The sequence below is a fragment of the Ictalurus furcatus genome, chromosome 27, assembly GCF_023375685.1.
Source record: "Ictalurus furcatus strain D&B chromosome 27, Billie_1.0, whole genome shotgun sequence".
Classification (NCBI taxonomy): domain Eukaryota; kingdom Metazoa; phylum Chordata; class Actinopteri; order Siluriformes; family Ictaluridae; genus Ictalurus; species Ictalurus furcatus.
Window position 1 is genome coordinate 14,325,736 of NC_071281.1, and position 17,396 is coordinate 14,343,131.

A 17,396-nucleotide genomic window follows, 5' to 3' on the forward strand; every position below is an offset into this window, starting at 1 on the left:
GAATAAGCTTTTAATATAGAAACGTAAAGTATGCTATATGGACAAAAGTTTGTGGACACCTGACAATCACACCCATCTGCTATTTGCTGTTATAATGATCTCCACTCTTCTGTGAAGGCTTTCCAATAGATTTTGGAGCGTAGCTGTGGGGATTTGTGTTCAATCAGCCACAAGAGCATTAGTGAGATCAGGTACTGATGTCGGGTGAGGAGGCCTGGGGTTCAGTCAGTGTTTCAATTCATCTCAAAGGTGTTCAGTGGGGTTGAGGTCAGGGCTCTGTGCAAGACACTCAAGTTCTTTCACTCCAACGTTGGCAAACCATGCCTTCATGCAGCTCCCTTTGTGCACTGTCATGCTGGAACAGGTTTGGGTCTCTTAGTTCCAGTGAAGGGAAATTGTAATGCTACAGCATACAAAGTCATTCGATTCAATTGTGTGACAGCTGTTTGGGGATGAACCACATATGGGTGTGATGGTCAGGTGTCCATATGTACATTTGGTCATATAGTGTAAACGTGTACAAGGTATAAACCTGTGATTTTGATTTTCAGCCACCGCTGTCAGAGCTGCTTTTATAGAAAACAATGCCTTCTGACTATTCACATTCAAGAACACAACAATGCTGCGGTATTTTATATATATATATATATATATATATATATATATATATATATATATATATATATATATATATATATATATATATATATATATATAACTGTAGTAAATCTCCTGAGTTAAATAATATGAACAAACATTATTTTGTTCTTTTAACACTAAACTGCACGAGAGAAGATTTTAACATTATACCACCAAGTTGATCACTTTATCTTTTCTTTCTGTCTTTAAATTAACTCATCTTTCCTATTAAACCACTAAAACACTCGGTAGCATTATGTGTTGCAAAAACACACGTCTTATTTTGAACAGCTTAGTTAGTTAGTTGGTTAACTTGTTAGTTTAAGGGATAAATCAATGCATCGCTGACTAGCGTATAAAACACACTTTTATTTTGAAACCCACACGCGCGCCTGCTCTTCCCGGAAGTACGTCACTTCAGCATCCTCCTCACATCCCATTCACGCTAATTATTCCTGTCCGGGTTATTTGTGTTGGAGTGAATCTCCTTTTCAGCTGAGTTTACATGTCGAACGGGTAAAATACAGGTTTAGCTGGGAGGGAAAACTCTATAAATATTTGCATTCGCGTTAAGTTTGTTGATATTAGCTGCCGCTGTGAATTGTTAGGATTTCAGTTCACTCCTGTAATAATAACGGCTGCTTTATCTGCCATCAGCTGCAGGGTGAAACGGGGGAAGGTATCTGTCTGAGTTTCTCTTACAGTCTCTTACCTTTTATAAGACTATCTCGTTTTGTTGTACTGTTTGGATCCTTTATTAAAACTTGAATGCTGCTAGCTAAGTAATATTACCACCCCGAGCTGAACTGTGAGCACTGGAGATTGCAGCATGTTTATGCAGTTTATAATAATAATAATAATAATAATAATAAAAAAAATAGCAGTAGTAGTAGTAGTGGTATACATGTACATGTGTAAATTTATTACCACACTACCTGTTATTACATGTGTAATAATAATAGTAATAGTAGTAGTAGTAGTAGTAGTAAAATAATAATAATAATAATAATAATAATAATAATAGTAGTAGTTGTAGAATTAGTAGTAGTAATAGTAGTAGTAGTAGTAGTAGTAGTAAGAATAATAACAGTAGTAGTAGTAGTAGTAGTAGTAAGAATAATAATAATAATAGCAGTAGTGGTAGTAGTAGTGTACATGTACATGTATAAATTTATTACCACACTACCTGTTGTTACATGTGTAATAATACTAGTAAATAATAGTAATAGTAGTAGTAGTACTAATAAAATAATAATAATAATAATAGTAATAATAATAGTAGTAGAATTAGTAATAGTAATAATAGTAGTAGTAGTAGAAGTAGGAGTAGTAATAATAATAGTAGTAGTAGTAGTAGTAATAGTAATAATAATAGTAGTAGTAGTAGTATACATGTACATGTATAAATTTATTACCACACTACCTGTTATTGCATGTGTTATACATGCTACTGACATATTTATTTAGAGGTAAGGAAATGCCTGATACTTTTCTTAATTATTATTTTCCAAACAAACATTATAAAAAACTGTGTTTAGTTGTGAAGAGAATGTTACAATAAAGGCCATTTGGGGCATTTTTGCTCAGCATGCGTGTTAGAGATTAGGTATACACATCCAGATCAAATGATCTCGATATTTCCGGCTCATAAATTGTAGCAAGGCAGGTGACAATCAACCTTTCTAAACTTACATGAAGTTAAACACACCTATTTGCTTTTAAACTGAATGTGTATGCTGTGCCAAAGGAGATAAAATTAACTGTATTAATATTTGTCTTTAAAACAATTCCTTTTTATAAATGAACACTGAGTATACAAACAAACGTCCTAAAATGTTAGTTTTTGTCTGTTTATTTGCCAATGATATTTTAAACTTAACAACAACACATCATACTGTATTAATTTATAGTTAATGTTGTAGGACCTTCGTGAAACAAGTTAACTCCTGTTATTACGTGCATTAGCAAAGATATAAACATGTCATAGAGAAGTCCTCTGTCCTGAAGACCCTCTCAGGGTGGAAAACACAGTCAGTGTTAAATAAATAAATACTTGACAGATAATTTGTTACTATGTAATATGAACGATAATTCATGTCTCGTTGTAGACAGTTCTCCAAGCTGAGCATGTTGCATGTTCATGACATGCCTGTGTAACTTCTGAGCATGGAGGCGGTGCTTGTCAGCAATCGTTACTTCAGGAAGAAAAAAACCCAAAGCATCAATGGAGAAGGTCATGAGCCGGTGATGGACATGGACAGACTGGAATCACTGTTAACGGTCGAAGATGACGACGACTGAAATGAGGTGGAATAATTTACTGACACTTTGATGGACAGCCACTAGCAAATAAGCGAAAATAGGTGAGTGTCATAAAATCATTACTGTCATAATAATATAGTAAATTTATAGCTTATATTCTTTTTCTATATTATTGAAATTATTCCCCCCCATGAACAGACTTTGATTTATTTAAGACTTGTGTTATTGTGTATTTGAGATTGAATGCATCACACTTATAAGCTTAGTTTTTGTTGTTAGGACTCATCCGGAGATTATTGCATATAGCATCTGCCACGTTTTTGGTGCTCAGTAGGTCCTGTCCAAAAATTGGGCTTCATAATGCAGCATGAGTGCTTATAATTGCTTTAGTGGCTTAGCTAAAAGCATGGTAGTGTGTGTTTGAGTCTGAATTTTTTATGTTTTGCTTGTGTTTATTGCAGCAGTGCCGCAGAGACAGGAGAACTCGGGTCCGTTCTCTCATGGACCTGTGCAGCAGGAACCCGAACCGCACGGTGCCTGTGAGCGACGGTGTGCCCAGACGAGCCGACGTACCCCTGTGCTCCAGAACAAATGGGTGGAGCTGGCCTCCTCACCCCTTCCAGCTGTTCGCGTGGCTTCTCTACCTTTACTTCGCAGTCACAGGCTTTGGGGTTTTCATCCCTCTGCTGCCGTCACACTGGATCCCGGCTGGCTATATTGTATCCTTTGTGATGAAGTTGGACACATGGGTTAAAATGTAGAGGTGGGAAAATAATCCGGAATAGTGCATATAGGCTGCGTTCACACAGGAAGCTCAGATCTGATTTGAGCAATTTTCAGCATGATAGCAGTGACAACTATGGTACTTAACAATCTCTCCATCTTATACAGTATGTATTATTTTTCCCAAGCATAATTTAAAAAAAAAAATTTGATTCAGATTTACTCTTCTACGGTTATTTGACTTTAACCCAGTGATCAGTGTACGGGCATTACGTTCGTTTGTCACCTGCTCGTGCACCTGACCGCTGTCTCCATCGACCCTGCGGACTATAACGTCAGATCAAAGAGCTACAAGGGACCACTGCCTGTGTTCGACCGCACAAAACACGCACACGTCATCGAGAACTGCCACTGTTACCTCTGTGAGGTGGATGTGTAAGTGTGGCTAGAGGGTGGAAGGAACATTTCTTGGCCTGCCTGAAGCAGTGAAACACTAAGAGATATTGTATAGTGAAATCCTGTAGTTAATCAAGCAGTCGGTTCAGCAAATAAAACCCGCTAGAAAGATGCTAGATGAGGGTTTGATCACGCTTGTACATGATCGCTGAACTGTACTTACGCACTGAAAGGAAGGAATCGTGCATGAGCATATGGTGTAAGCTGTGGGTAACCAGCAGGCTTCACATCCCTACTCAGCCCTGCTTAGAGCTTCATCTCGAGTCTGTTTTATCGTCAGGAATTAACCGTGGTGTTTCCCTGTTGTTTTCAGAGGGCCGAAATCCAAACACTGCAGCGCCTGTAATAAGTGTGTGGCCAGTTTCGATCACCACTGCAGATGGCTCAACAACTGTGTGGGCAGCAGAAACTATTGGTGAGACCTTCTGAATAATGAATACGCAATATGTTGTGATTGTTTAAAGCAGGACAGAACAGATGGCATTCCCATGATGCCTTGTTAGCTTGGCACTTTTCAGTTTTGCTACAGGACAGCTACAGGAGAATCACATTTCTGTTAAGCAAAGCCAAAATTAGAGTCTTGTTAACCTGGAGCACATTCAGAATGGCACCCAAAACAAACCATGTACATGCCTAAGACTGAAATTACTGCATTTCTTACAGAATTGAAGCCATTTGATCAAATCCAACGAAACCCTGCAAACTGCCTAGTTGAGTAAAATAATCAACTTTGGGGTCGTTTCAGTGATTCTGCTTTACAGTCCCTCCAGGATTTCACGATTTTGCGATCGCAGAAATGAACACGAAGTCAAGCAAGCTCCACAATATTCGCAGGAGCTTGCAGTAATTTTCAGAATTACCTCAGATTTTGGCCAAGATGCGTCACACGACACATTCAGTCAAAGCCCTCTTCGATTCAGGTGTGTCGAACACGAGCATAGCTAAAAGGTCTCATTTACCAACAAACATCACTGTGAAAGAGTGTGCGAAACAATTGCAATTTTGTAATTGTAAAAAGTAGTTTTCTGCAAAACAAACAAAAAGCACACACAAAAAAAAACTATTTTGAAGAAATCAAAATCAAGCATTTTTGGGCCACAACAAATCACAAAAAAAATCTCTGCAAAATCCTGTATGTACTGACTTTACATCAGGCTCCATTCCACCACCCCATCACTGAATATGGTAAATGGTCTGCACTTATATAACGCTTTTATCCAAAGCGCGTTACACTGTGTCTCATTCACCCATTGACACACACACTCACACCAATGGTAGCAGAGCTGCCATGCAAGGCGCTAACTTGCCATCGGGAGCTACTTGGGGTTCAGTGTCTTGCCCAAGGACACTTCGGTATGTGGAGTCACGTGGGCTGGGAATCGAACCGCCAACCCTACGATTAGTGGACAACCCGCTCTACCACCTGAACCACAGCCTGAGCCACAGCCAAATAAATTCCTATAATAGCGTGTTATAGAATCATGTACTTCTATAACAAGGTCTAGTGTCAGTATATTGTTCTGCAGTTGTTCTTGTCAGTTTTCACATCTTTCCACATCCTTTCTCCATTGCAGTGTTTTCCTGACCAGTGTCATATCCGCTCTGCTGGGCATATTTTTAATTGTGATCATCGCCACATACGTTTTCATCGAGTTCTTTTTGGACCCGTCGAAGCTGCGATCTGATAAACACTTCCAGCAAGGTAGGGTGCTCTATATGCTCTGATCTGACAACAACAACAACAAAACCCTTTGGCGATGATTCATTCAATTTGTTTACATGCACTTAAATAATCTGATTATAGCCTATCGTCACTATTTAACTGCAACAAATTTCATTCATTTTCCATTAGCACAGTGGTAGCGTTAAAAAATGTTTTTTTTTTAAAAAAAACATATAGTGCTGATAAATACTTTTCTTGTATAACACAATATGCTGCATTTTAAATGCCATCATGTTATGTATTTCTTTTCGATCGAAAGCATGGGCTCATGTTTATAGGGTGCTCACATTACACATCATCTCTGAATGATAGAGATGATCATTTTTATTTATTTATTTATTTATTTTTTGCAGATTGCACATAATGCTATTCCTCTAGCTGTTTCTGGCTTTTTGATTATATTTGTGTACTTGTTCAGTAAAGATCAGATTAACAATATGTGCTGAATAATCCTATTATTTGGCAAAAACCTTGCCATCCTTATTGGATTTCGTGTAATCTGAGCTTTAAAACAGCTTTAATGCCGTAAAGGGTTTAGTATGATTTAGTATGATTTGGGCGGTTTAGTAACCGCCCAAATCAGATAAACGAATCCAGGTTTCTCTGACTCATATTTCTCTCTGCTTTCTTTTTCGTGCCCACACCCTCCTTCCCCTTCATTCCGCCTACCTTCAGTGAAGAATGAATCTGTGGTGTGGTTTGTGTTCTTGCCTGTGGCTCCTGTATCTACAGCAGGACCAGCCATCCCTGCACTGGCAGGAGTAACCATCACGATGGGGCTTCTTTCCTCACTACTGCTCGGCCATTTACTCTGCTTCCACATCTACCTCAGTGAGTGCACTACATACATCACCATATAGTCTTTACACATGTCTCTGCTACTCTGCGTGCTTTTGTGGAACGTCCGCGAGACAAGTTAGTTCCTGTTCACCGCTTACGCTATAACTGTTATTCCCTCACTTGCTTTGTAAGTTAATAATAAATGCAGTTTGTTACCGAGAAACTGTAAAGCACAAATACCTCCTTCCTAAAGACAGTCCGTCCTTTGGTGGAAAACCAGCTTTACCTTTGGTTGTTACAAAGCGCTAACACTGGAGACTCCTTCTAGAAAATGTTAAATAAACCTCTTCTTACAGAAACCTTCACCATATCAGTGATCATACATTTTCCCTTGTTAAATAACATCGTTTTTGAAAACCCTGTGTATTATTAGTCGTAGATAAAGGCCCCTGTGAATAAGTTGTTCCTATAGAAATAATAACGCATTAGAATATTCTAAAGCTGTGATTTTGTAACTATTGCAAGAGCTGCTGTGTTAGAAAAACAATCAACATCTGCTACCAATCACAATTGAGAATTCATCAGTGCTGTGGTGTAAACATTACTAATATGTCTTTACGCGAATTGCTAGCTAGAGCATAAAGAGGTTGTGATTTATGTATGCAAGCTGCAAGACTTCCTATTGGCCACTGCTATATTTTAGTTGTTATTAAAAACAACAGCAACAACAATACAAACACTGCTCTAGTGCGATGCTTGAGAATATGTTACGATGTTCACATGTTCACGCTGACTTGAAACACAAGTGTTCGCTCAGTCACGATCATCAGCACCGCAGTCAGTGATGTTGCTTAAACCCGATGATTCACCAGTTTTATATTTAGACCGTGTTTCCAAGGATGCCTGCTGGTTAATTGCTCATCGTGATGCACAATACAGGCCAGAACCACTCTGCTAAAATGGAGATGATTCTCTTTAGTCATGATAGTACTAATTATAATAATAATTTTAATAATATGTTTCGTTTTAGAGTGCTCTATTAAGGTACTCTGAATTAATAGGAGGCAAAAGACTGGGAAAAAAAAGGTTCTAATTAGCGAGTCCTGATTAATAGTAAAATAATAACAAAGAAAAAAACCCCTGATTAATAAGTAAAATAAAATAATGATAAAGGAGGAAATATTGAGGACGTCCTGCTGATTACAAAAAAAATGACAAATTCTATACAATGATATTTTGATACCACGTTATCTCAGAAAAGTATATTGTGCGTGGATGTGGGTGATAAGACAAAAATTATATATCACCATTGTTGAAGACTTTTCAATACTTTATTTAATGTCTAAAAATGTAGTATATTTATTTTTTTATATTTAAAAATAATATGTAAAATAAATAAAAACTTGTTAACTCTGAAAGCAGAAAACATTTTGCAGTTTTTAAAGTTTAAGTACAAAACTTTCACATCAAATCAGCTGCTTCTAGTCAGTTTGCTCTCCATCCATCCATCCATCCATCCATTTTCTATAATGCTTCTCCTACACTGGGTTGTGGGGAGCCTGGAGTATATCCCAGAGGACTCGGGGCACAAGGTGGGGGACACCTTGGACAGTGTGCCAACCCATCGCAGGGCACAATCACACACATTCACACACTATGGACAATTTGGTAATGCCAAACAGCGTACAAGACATGTCTTTGGACTGGGGAGGAAACCGGATTACCCGGAGGAATCCCTGAAGCACGGGGAGAATATGCACATGTGCTAACCTCTAAGCCACCATGCCCCCCTAGTTTGTTATTAAAAATGTAATAAAATAAAAAAATGACAATCCCAGAAAAGTGGATTGTCCTATAATTTATTGTGATATCACTATAATATATTGTTATATCTCCTAGCCCTAATAGTGACATAATTTATCAGTATAGTAATACATTATCATAGCATTTCCCATCCCTGTAGCTGATTGGGCATTAAATTACTTGGTTATGTTTTATGATTTTCCATATTAATTTATGATAATTAATTTTAGACATTAAATAAAGGTGTATCACGACACTGCTGTCTTGCAATGGGATAGTTGGATATAACAGATCCATTTTATTACAGTACTTTTGCAAAGACGAGCCTTTCAGCATCTGCTTCTGCGAGAGAGACGAGACGGGAAAGTGAACTGATGCCGGTTATTTGGCGGTTAAATACAGCAGGATTCTGATCTTATGCTGATCTTTCCAGTGCCGAGTCCGATGATCATGGTGTAGCGTACAGCTCAGAAGAGCATCTGCTTCCTATTCTTATATAATAAACTGAACTTCATCTGCACTATTATATCCTCAGGGCAGTTATTTAATTACCATGAGTAATGGAATACAGCTGCTTTGGGTATAGTTAATGTTAAGTCTGTGTATTTGCATTGGCTGTCCATACTACCTTAATATTAATATTAACTATACCCATCTACACATCTGTATTCCATTATTCATGATAATTAAATAACTGCCCTGAGGATATAATGGTACAGATGAAGTTCATTTTATTACATAAGAATAGGTGGTTCTTATAGATGGTTCATAAGATAGGTGGTTTATGACCTCTGTCTTCTCTCAGTGTGGAACAGGCTGAGTACATATGACTACATCGTTCGACAGAGACATCGACAGGAGGCAAGAGACACTAACAGAGGACCTTCAGGGAACGAGCCTGGAGTTCCCAAGATGAACCTCATCAAGGTGAACATCCAAACACTCAGGTCTGAAATGACGTCCAGGTATGATGTTTAGATATTCAAGGCCTGTTTGCGCACACAGGTCCAGATTAAGTCTTCTCTGGTTGTGATCTGAGGCTCCTATCTATAAACTGAGCCATGCCAGGTTTGTGGACTGCTCTCATAACGGGATGTTTTTATTAGATTAGTCATTTAAATCATTCATCTGAATGAAACTAATACAGGATGCTGTTCATTAGGTTGCAAAGATATAAAAAATATTGCATGCCGTATTAACTATCATGTTTTACACATGGATGCAGTTTAGTCCATGGCAACCAGGTTGTTTTGAATTGTCATGGTTGCTTCACTCCATCGTGTAATTTTTGGAGAAACGTCTCTGCTAGCCGTCGGTGAAAATCTCACTTGGATGCCACGTTGAAGTCTTGCAAAGCCATGGGAAATGAGCATCCACACTGTTGGGTCACTTCCTGTTTTAAAGGGTAGTTATGTTTGAAGGACAGTGTGACGACTGGAAAGTTTCCAGTGGAGTAGATAGCGTGGAAACAATGTGTTATTTGTTAGCTACTGCAGAAAAGTGGACGGGTTAGAGTTAGGGTATACACTGGCAACAAACATGGTAATGTATATAAACCCTACATTTCCCATAGGACTTTAGGATAGGATTTTTGATCACCTTTCACCAGCAGCGTGAATGGTGCATAATGTCGTCAGGTTTGGCTCAATGGTGCAACAGACCATGTGGACACCGACTCCTACAGATCCATATGGCTCTCTATCATGCCAAATGCATGCTTCCTATGTTCTGTGGCTTACTCACAATAGACATAATCCTCACCAACTCGGTACCCAATTCTACATTCACAGTAACAGTGAAGTTTTATCTTTCACAATAAATCGTGATGTGCGTTCATGCAAATTTTGATAAACAGTGACCTATTTGAAGATGAAATGGGCAACTGATCTTTCTTGTGATTGCTGGATGAAATTTTTTTAAATAGAAATGCAGTTTATAGGCTCTTATGGAAGAGCTCATGCAATGCCAGCTTGCCACCTCACTGGGGCGCTATAATTTCAAAAAGCTCATCGTGTCACTGTTTAAAAGCACTGTATGGAGGTTCGTGTACAGTTGCATAAAAGTCCATTTACTTGGATTTGTCATGAGCTTCACACACGTTCACTTCCTGCCCTGCAGCTACGTCCTGGTGGTAAAGCCTCTATGAAAATGGTGCACATGGTGCCGCTTTAGGAAGCTCTACCATCTTGGACTATAGTGCGCTGGTATGTTCTAGGAGGTGGATTGGCTACATTAAATCGCCCCTAGGTTTGAATGATTGTCCATGGTGCTCTGTGATGAACTGCCACCCCATCTAATGTCTATTCCTGCCTCGTACCCATCATTCTCTGGATCTGCAAGATGGATCTGACCAAGATAAAGTGCTTGCTGAAGATGAATTTCTAATAGGATTTACATTCTCTGAGAAATATATCGATTCTCTTTTCCTTTCTTTACATTTAGGACGTGAGCTATTCAGGTACTCTAGGCTACACCAATCCCGAGATGGAGGTAGAGGATCCTGCCACCAGGAGCTCACATGGAAATCCCGAGTAAGACGACAGAACGCATATATTGCTGATGTGTACCACTACAAGTCAGCCAAAATTCATCATAAAGTGACCCATAGAAAGCATCAGGGAGGAAATTCTGATACCAGTCTAATCCTTGATTTGTTTTATAAAGAGGTTTAGCGACTATTTTAAATTCAGTGCTTGCAATTGTGCTATTAAATATGCAAGCAGAAGAACATTACACATCATTAAATTATTACACAATATTTATTATACAATTACATATGTATTATTATTAGCTCTGGCAACCGATTCTGAGGCATTTCTTTATTGTCTTGATTGTCTGATCATGTTCTACATATCTTTGCTTTGAAAAGATCTTTGAAGACCAACATGTACATGCTGTGGGTGCCATAACATTTCCAACAGGCACCACTGCTCAGCCGCTGACTATGTATTCTTAAATCCGTTAAATTCAGCATAGTTGGCTCAAATCAATCATCTAGCCTGCTGAAAGAATAACCGCTTAGTGGCTTATTGGTGTTTTTTTTTTCTTTTCTTTTTATGATCACTCATAAAAGTAAATAAATTTTACATAAAAACATTACAGTAAAATGTTATTTTATTGTATAGAGCAAGTCCTTCACTAGCTCACTGAAGTTCGGTAGAAGAGAAATAAATGCAGTTTATTAGGCAGTGAAAACTTGTCGGTATGAGCCAGAAACTAAATTGTCATGGTGACTGGCTTTTTAACTTTACCTTCGTGCCAGTTTTCACTTTTGCCAGGATAGAAAAAAGGAAAACATTTTAAGTGGTTGTGGTGTCTGTATTCTTAATTTATATCACATCCAAGACTCTCTAAGCCTCATGCATTTAGCGCCTGTTTATTTATATTATTAGCCCAATGGGACAAAGTGTGGCGAAGCTCTTAAGTTCGTACTGTGACTCGATGTGCCGTTCGGTAACCACGTGTTGAAGCTGCTATGTGCACGTTTCATAAGAATGAAACCGAATGTCATTTCTTAATAGTAGGCATTCATTGTGTTGTCATGGTGAGCATTTCAAAATACACAAACAAAGCGTAAATTCAGTTTGCTTTCCCATGACTTTAATGGCACTTAGCAAATTGGAGAAGAAGAAGAAAAATGTTTCGAGCACTGTCACTGATCTCAGCTGTCACTTTCATTAAATGTAGAAGGTCAGAACAGTTAGGCAGCAGTAATGAGTTACACGCTGTTAAACTGCCATTTCAGTATAAATTCTAGCTTAGGCTTTGTAACAACTTTTTTGGGGAAGAAAGTCCTTTCCTCATACCAGGGATCATTTTCAAACATGTTGTTGATCTTAAAACCATCTTGTTGGACTTGTAATGTAAATCAAGAGATGGTGAGAAAGAGCGAGCTTTATCATCTAATGCGAATCGCTAAGAAGATTCGATCGCTCGGCAACTGCAAAGGACACGCGGTGTGTAGTGATATGCACAAATAAAGGTGTGTACGTGTGTGTTTGACCTCTTGGTATCTCCCCCACCCCCCCCCTGAAATGCTGTTGCTCACAGTGGAATGTTTTAGTCAGGAGCTCAGAAACTGTCAACACTGTTGCTATCATTTGTGATGGATAGCTGTAACATTTGAGTGGGAATTAAAGTCAGTTTGCTAGTCTTTTATCTTATCCTGTCATGCTATTGTTAAACCCGATATGAAAAAGCCTCTTAACAAAGATTTGTGACTAAAGCGAATATACTGGTTGAATTCACGCAGTTACGTGCTGTACTAATCCGACGCTGCGTCTTTGTATAAAGGTTGTACGGTAACGGCAGGATCAGGAGCTCGCAAGAAAGAACGGCCGACGAGGAGCTACTCCCTACCGTGTCCACGGAGCAGAAACCAGCACCTCGTCCTTCTAAAAACACTCAGGTTCGACACACACACACACACACACACACACACACACACACACACACGCTATAGCAGTGTCGTGGACACTACTCCGTAGGGAACCCAGACAGTGCATATTTTAGGGTTAGGCAATGACGTGGGCCGTCAGGGCTTCCCAAACATTCCAGGGCTTTCAGAACGAGTGTTACTGTTCAAATATTAGTCACATTTTCATAATATGTATAGTATATATTCAAAATAGGCAAAAATGACAAGGCATTGAGTACTATAATTGTTCAGTAATATTTACATACTGTAAAGTAAATTAAAGGCCATAAAAAAAAAAACAACCCAAAACTAAACCATATTTGCTGTCTTGTATGATCCCCATGTTCCACGGTCATGCAGTGTAAGCCAACTGAACTGGACAACACATATCCTGAACATGTTTAGAAAAAAGGATATAAATATATAATCTGTTAATTAAGTTCCAGCATGCGCTTATTGAAGGTTGAATCTCAAAGGGCTTCTCATTTACTGTGAAGTGCACCTGTATGTATTTTGTTATTCCCTGTGTAGTGAGAATATACTGTATAGTGAATAGAAAGCCATTTGGGACTCGGTCTAACGGATTTGTAGGGGCTTTGGTAGCACCTCCTTTTAGTTTTCTTTGCTTAAGAAAGTGACGTTTTTTTTTCCCATTTTGCGGTTTACGAAATGCTTTCAAATACTACATTTAAAGTAAATACAATTTGAATGCCATTTTAAATGCTTTGGAAATCTCTAATACGCTCTGAACCTCACCTCACCCTGTGTCAAGATACTGGTTAGATAGAAGCAAGCTGAGATACAAGCTCAGGCACAATACCACTTCGTTCAGTTCTGGAGCTATGACTAACACTGGAAATAGATCTTGGTTACGATCTGTAAACTCTATTACACACACGCTTTGTGTTGGTTATCTCCATATATTGGATTGAAGTGTTTCTTGAACAGTAAAATACACTTCTGATCCCTGTCGTATTTTGAATTGTTCTTCCTTGGTTTCTTGTTTTTTTTTTGTTGTTGTTTTTTAGAAGAAAAAGAAAAAAGTGCGTAAAATACCAGCAGAAGTGATCAATGACCGAGGCACAGAGATGAGTACGAGTAGAGGCCTGGCACATCATTCAGCTGAGCAAGGTAACACACACACACACACACACACACACACACACACACACACACACACACAAACAAACAAACAATCAGCCATCATGCTTATTTGATAGTCATCAGTGTGGCCTCCTACATGCCTGGTTTGTTCCTCCAGGGTCTAACACCGAACTGTCATATACATATTGGGTAGAATTATAGCATTTTAAACACACTGATGCATACTTTTACTTAATACACTACTTACTAGTGTTTTCTAACTGATTATTGCATTTTATATTACCTAATATGGCTAATAGTCTGTACTCCATAGCCACATTTTAACTAAAATGGAGTTCTTTATTTTATGTTCTGCATTTTTGTTTTCCCTGTCCATCCATGTTTTAATTGTGTTCATGTTCCAAGCAAAGGCTGTGACAGTGAAAATATCAATGTTTCCCCTCATGTTTGTAACTTACTTAAAAAAAGACTGTGTATAAGCAGAGCATCAAGTTAGCGACCTCTAACCGACCTTCCATGGGTTCTGCCATACTGCGAAATGTCAGTTTGACTCCTGAAGTAGAAAATATCACGAGAGTGGGCCATTCATGTGGAACCTTTTCATATACACACCGAATACACGGCCATATTCCAGTTTGCATTATAGTTCGTGAGTACTGTATCTGCAGAAAAATGGAAGTTTGGTTAGTAGTCGATGCTAATTGGAATTACACTGCCAGTTTTATCACGCAAAGACGTAAGGAAATGTTGGCGTTCCTCATGGTTTTGTTTCGTTGCCACCACCACTCTCATGTTGTCTGTAGAAAAGACATAACAGCTCCCTGCTAGCTAAATGGTTAACCTCATATACCTTAACCTTATATTCGCATGTTTCCTAGTAACTGCGTTCTCAAGACTTTAAAGGTGAACATATTATGCGTTCACCTTATGTTGAATCTCATAAATCGGTAGTTACGGAGCTGTAGTGTTAGGGAAGAAGTTTACGATTGTCTAGTGTAGTATTTGCTTAAGAGCAGTGGTTCTCAACCATGTCGAGAGATCGGGAGGGGGTTCAAATTGTTTTCAAGAGAATAAAAAACACAGACAGGGCATCATTTGGGTGCTCGGTGTATTTTATTGCTTTTCAAATAGAATGTGCGTAAATGAAAAACCCCACGATCCCTCTCAGTCTGTATTTTCTTTTTGCTGGGGAGAGACGGAGCTTAGCTGGCCTTTTATCTAGCTGTCAGTGCAGTCCAGTGTTGCCAACTTAGTGACTTTTTTTTTTGCCAAAAAAAAAGCGCCTAGCGAGAAATCTAGCGACTTTTTGGACAAACCTTAGCAACTTTCCAAATGTCGCAGGTACTGTCCTGCAAGCGCGAGGTCTTGCTTTCCCTCTGCACTCACACCTCTCTCTGCGTCCACTCTGTACAGTGAGGGGCTGAGAGGCGGAGATTTAACAATGTCATGGATAACGAGACGTGCCCTTCGTCCCAATTTACATCATTCATATGCGAATGTTTTTAGAATGTGATACGAATGTAATTCAACATGTTTTACATGTAAAATAGTCCACATTATTACAGCCTAGTTCTCTTGTTCAAAGTAGTTATAGTTCAGAAACATTTCTGGTCATTCATGTTCCATACCTGTCCGTTATATAGTTTTATAAAAGTCATGGAAAGTACTTTAAAAAAGTACCAAAAAAAAAAAAAAACAAAAGCGAAAAAAATCTATCTATCTATCAAAAAGAGATTAGGTTATATATAGATAGATTTAATATAGAACAGATAATCATTGTACCAGGTCTCCTCCAATTTGGGGGGAGGGGGCACATGATATGGGAGGCTTAGGGGGTGCTATAGTTGCCAAAGGTTGAGAACCTCTGCTTTAGAGCAATTTAGAGAAAATTGCAATAGTGCTATATCTGGTACTGCTCCGTCCTGACACCTAGTAGTTTATGTATGATTCTATTTGCTCATTATGTTGGGCTGTTTGCATTGTGGTGGTTGCTGTGTTCTTTGTGAATTATATGCACCGTTACTCCTAATCGTGTTTGCTTTGTTTGAGTGTAAGCAGTGTGTGTTATCTTCAGTGCTGTGGAGTCATGTGGTGATCCACTGCATCAGGATTACTAATTACAACCTGCACTGCCAAATTATTAACATAACACACATTATTTTAGTTAATAGTACATTCCTCAGCAATGTGTTAGCGTTCATTGTGTGAGTGTGCCATATTTCTGTACAGTGGTTTGTGTGCATTTTTTGTGACCTTGTGCATCCCAATCCCTAGAGTTCTCCGTAGCTGCTGCCACTCTGTCCTCATCCTTAAGCCAGCGCCTCGCTTTCCCAGCATTCCCTGTGCGGGTGACCCTCCCCCCTCTGGCCCCTGTGCAAGCTGCCGGCCCCCCTGCTGAGTACCACTCTGATTCCGCAGAGTCTCTGGAGGAGATCCCTGTAGCTCTGGCACGCCTGGGGACTGCCACACCAGCGCGGGTGCCCATCACTACCGTTGGCCATGCCTCCTCTACACAGCGTGTTTTACTTCAGCCATTACCCTCTCCACAGCCCCGGACCAAAAAGAAGGCTGTGGCTCGCAAGGTTGCAGAAGAGAGATTCGAGATGGCATCCCATAATCCTTTCGTATTCGTCAGTAGAGGAAGTGAAGAGACTACATTAACTCTAGACGGCGCCAGAGCGGAGGACGGACTCGGTTACGTCGGAAAACGCAAGCACACAAGCAAGAGAAGAGGCGTAGAGGAGCCGAGACTCGGCTCCAGAACAAACACACCGCTAGCATAGGAATACAATTGCCATGACTTACCTGGCTGAGCAAAATGCTAGCAAAACCTCCCAGAGATAAGCTCTATCATAATCATACGAATCCACGGGCACTACAATCTCAGATGTAGCAACAAAAGTCTCGGTCCACCTATGCAACCACCACTGAGTGGAGGATTTTCAAACTGGATTCTGATCGATCTTTTCAGAAATGGTCATTGCGGTTTCATTTAGCATTTCATTAATTTCAATACATTTTCCTAATCACTTCTCTCGTAGCATTGCTCAATTGTATTTGTACGTTTTTTTTTTAATTTATCATAACACGGTTTTATCAACTATTAATTCATATTGAATGCCAAAGCTTGTATATAGTGTACAGTCTATAGCAGATTGAAATATCTGTTGACTGTTGCTCTAAACATAAACACCAGTGGGTTTTTTTCTTCCTTTTCATAATTCCTATATGTTTAGTTGTAATGTTATCATTAATGTTAGTTGTTTTTACAATGGCACATTTTCGTATATTACGACCTACCTACTTTAATGTTTCGTTCTTATACTTGCAGAAATGTCACTCATTTCCTTGAGCATGAGCCAAGTCCTAAATGTCCCAAATGGAGCCCTAATCCTACAGTCCTCCTCCATGTCCACACGCTGGTGATATAGTTGAGATGTATGCGATTCAGGCACAAAGATGTAAAAGCAAGCATTTCCGGGCGGTCCT

At 39.1% G+C, this 17,396-nt stretch overlaps 1 protein-coding gene across 2 annotated transcripts; it reads left to right on the forward strand.

Moving 5' to 3' along the window:
• Positions 1–922: 922 nt before the first annotated feature.
• Positions 923–16,788, forward strand: zdhhc1 (zinc finger DHHC-type containing 1). Of its 2 annotated transcripts, XM_053616784.1 has the most exons (12): positions 923–1,318; positions 2,748–3,002; positions 3,363–3,620; positions 3,884–4,059; positions 4,394–4,495; positions 5,655–5,782; positions 6,479–6,634; positions 9,192–9,313; positions 10,829–10,917; positions 12,680–12,794; positions 13,832–13,934; positions 16,182–16,788. In XM_053616784.1, the coding sequence occupies exons 3-12, from the start codon at positions 3,402–3,404 to the stop codon at positions 16,688–16,690; spliced, it is 1,719 nt and encodes a 572-aa protein (XP_053472759.1). In that variant the 5' UTR covers positions 923–1,318; positions 2,748–3,002; positions 3,363–3,401; the 3' UTR covers positions 16,691–16,788. The 2 variants fall into 2 exon arrangements, with proteins under 2 accessions (XP_053472759.1, XP_053472760.1); XM_053616785.1 differs by lacking the exon at positions 923–1,318 and having other exon boundaries at positions 2,918–3,002; positions 3,366–3,620.
• The last annotated feature ends 608 nt before the right edge of the window (positions 16,789–17,396 follow it).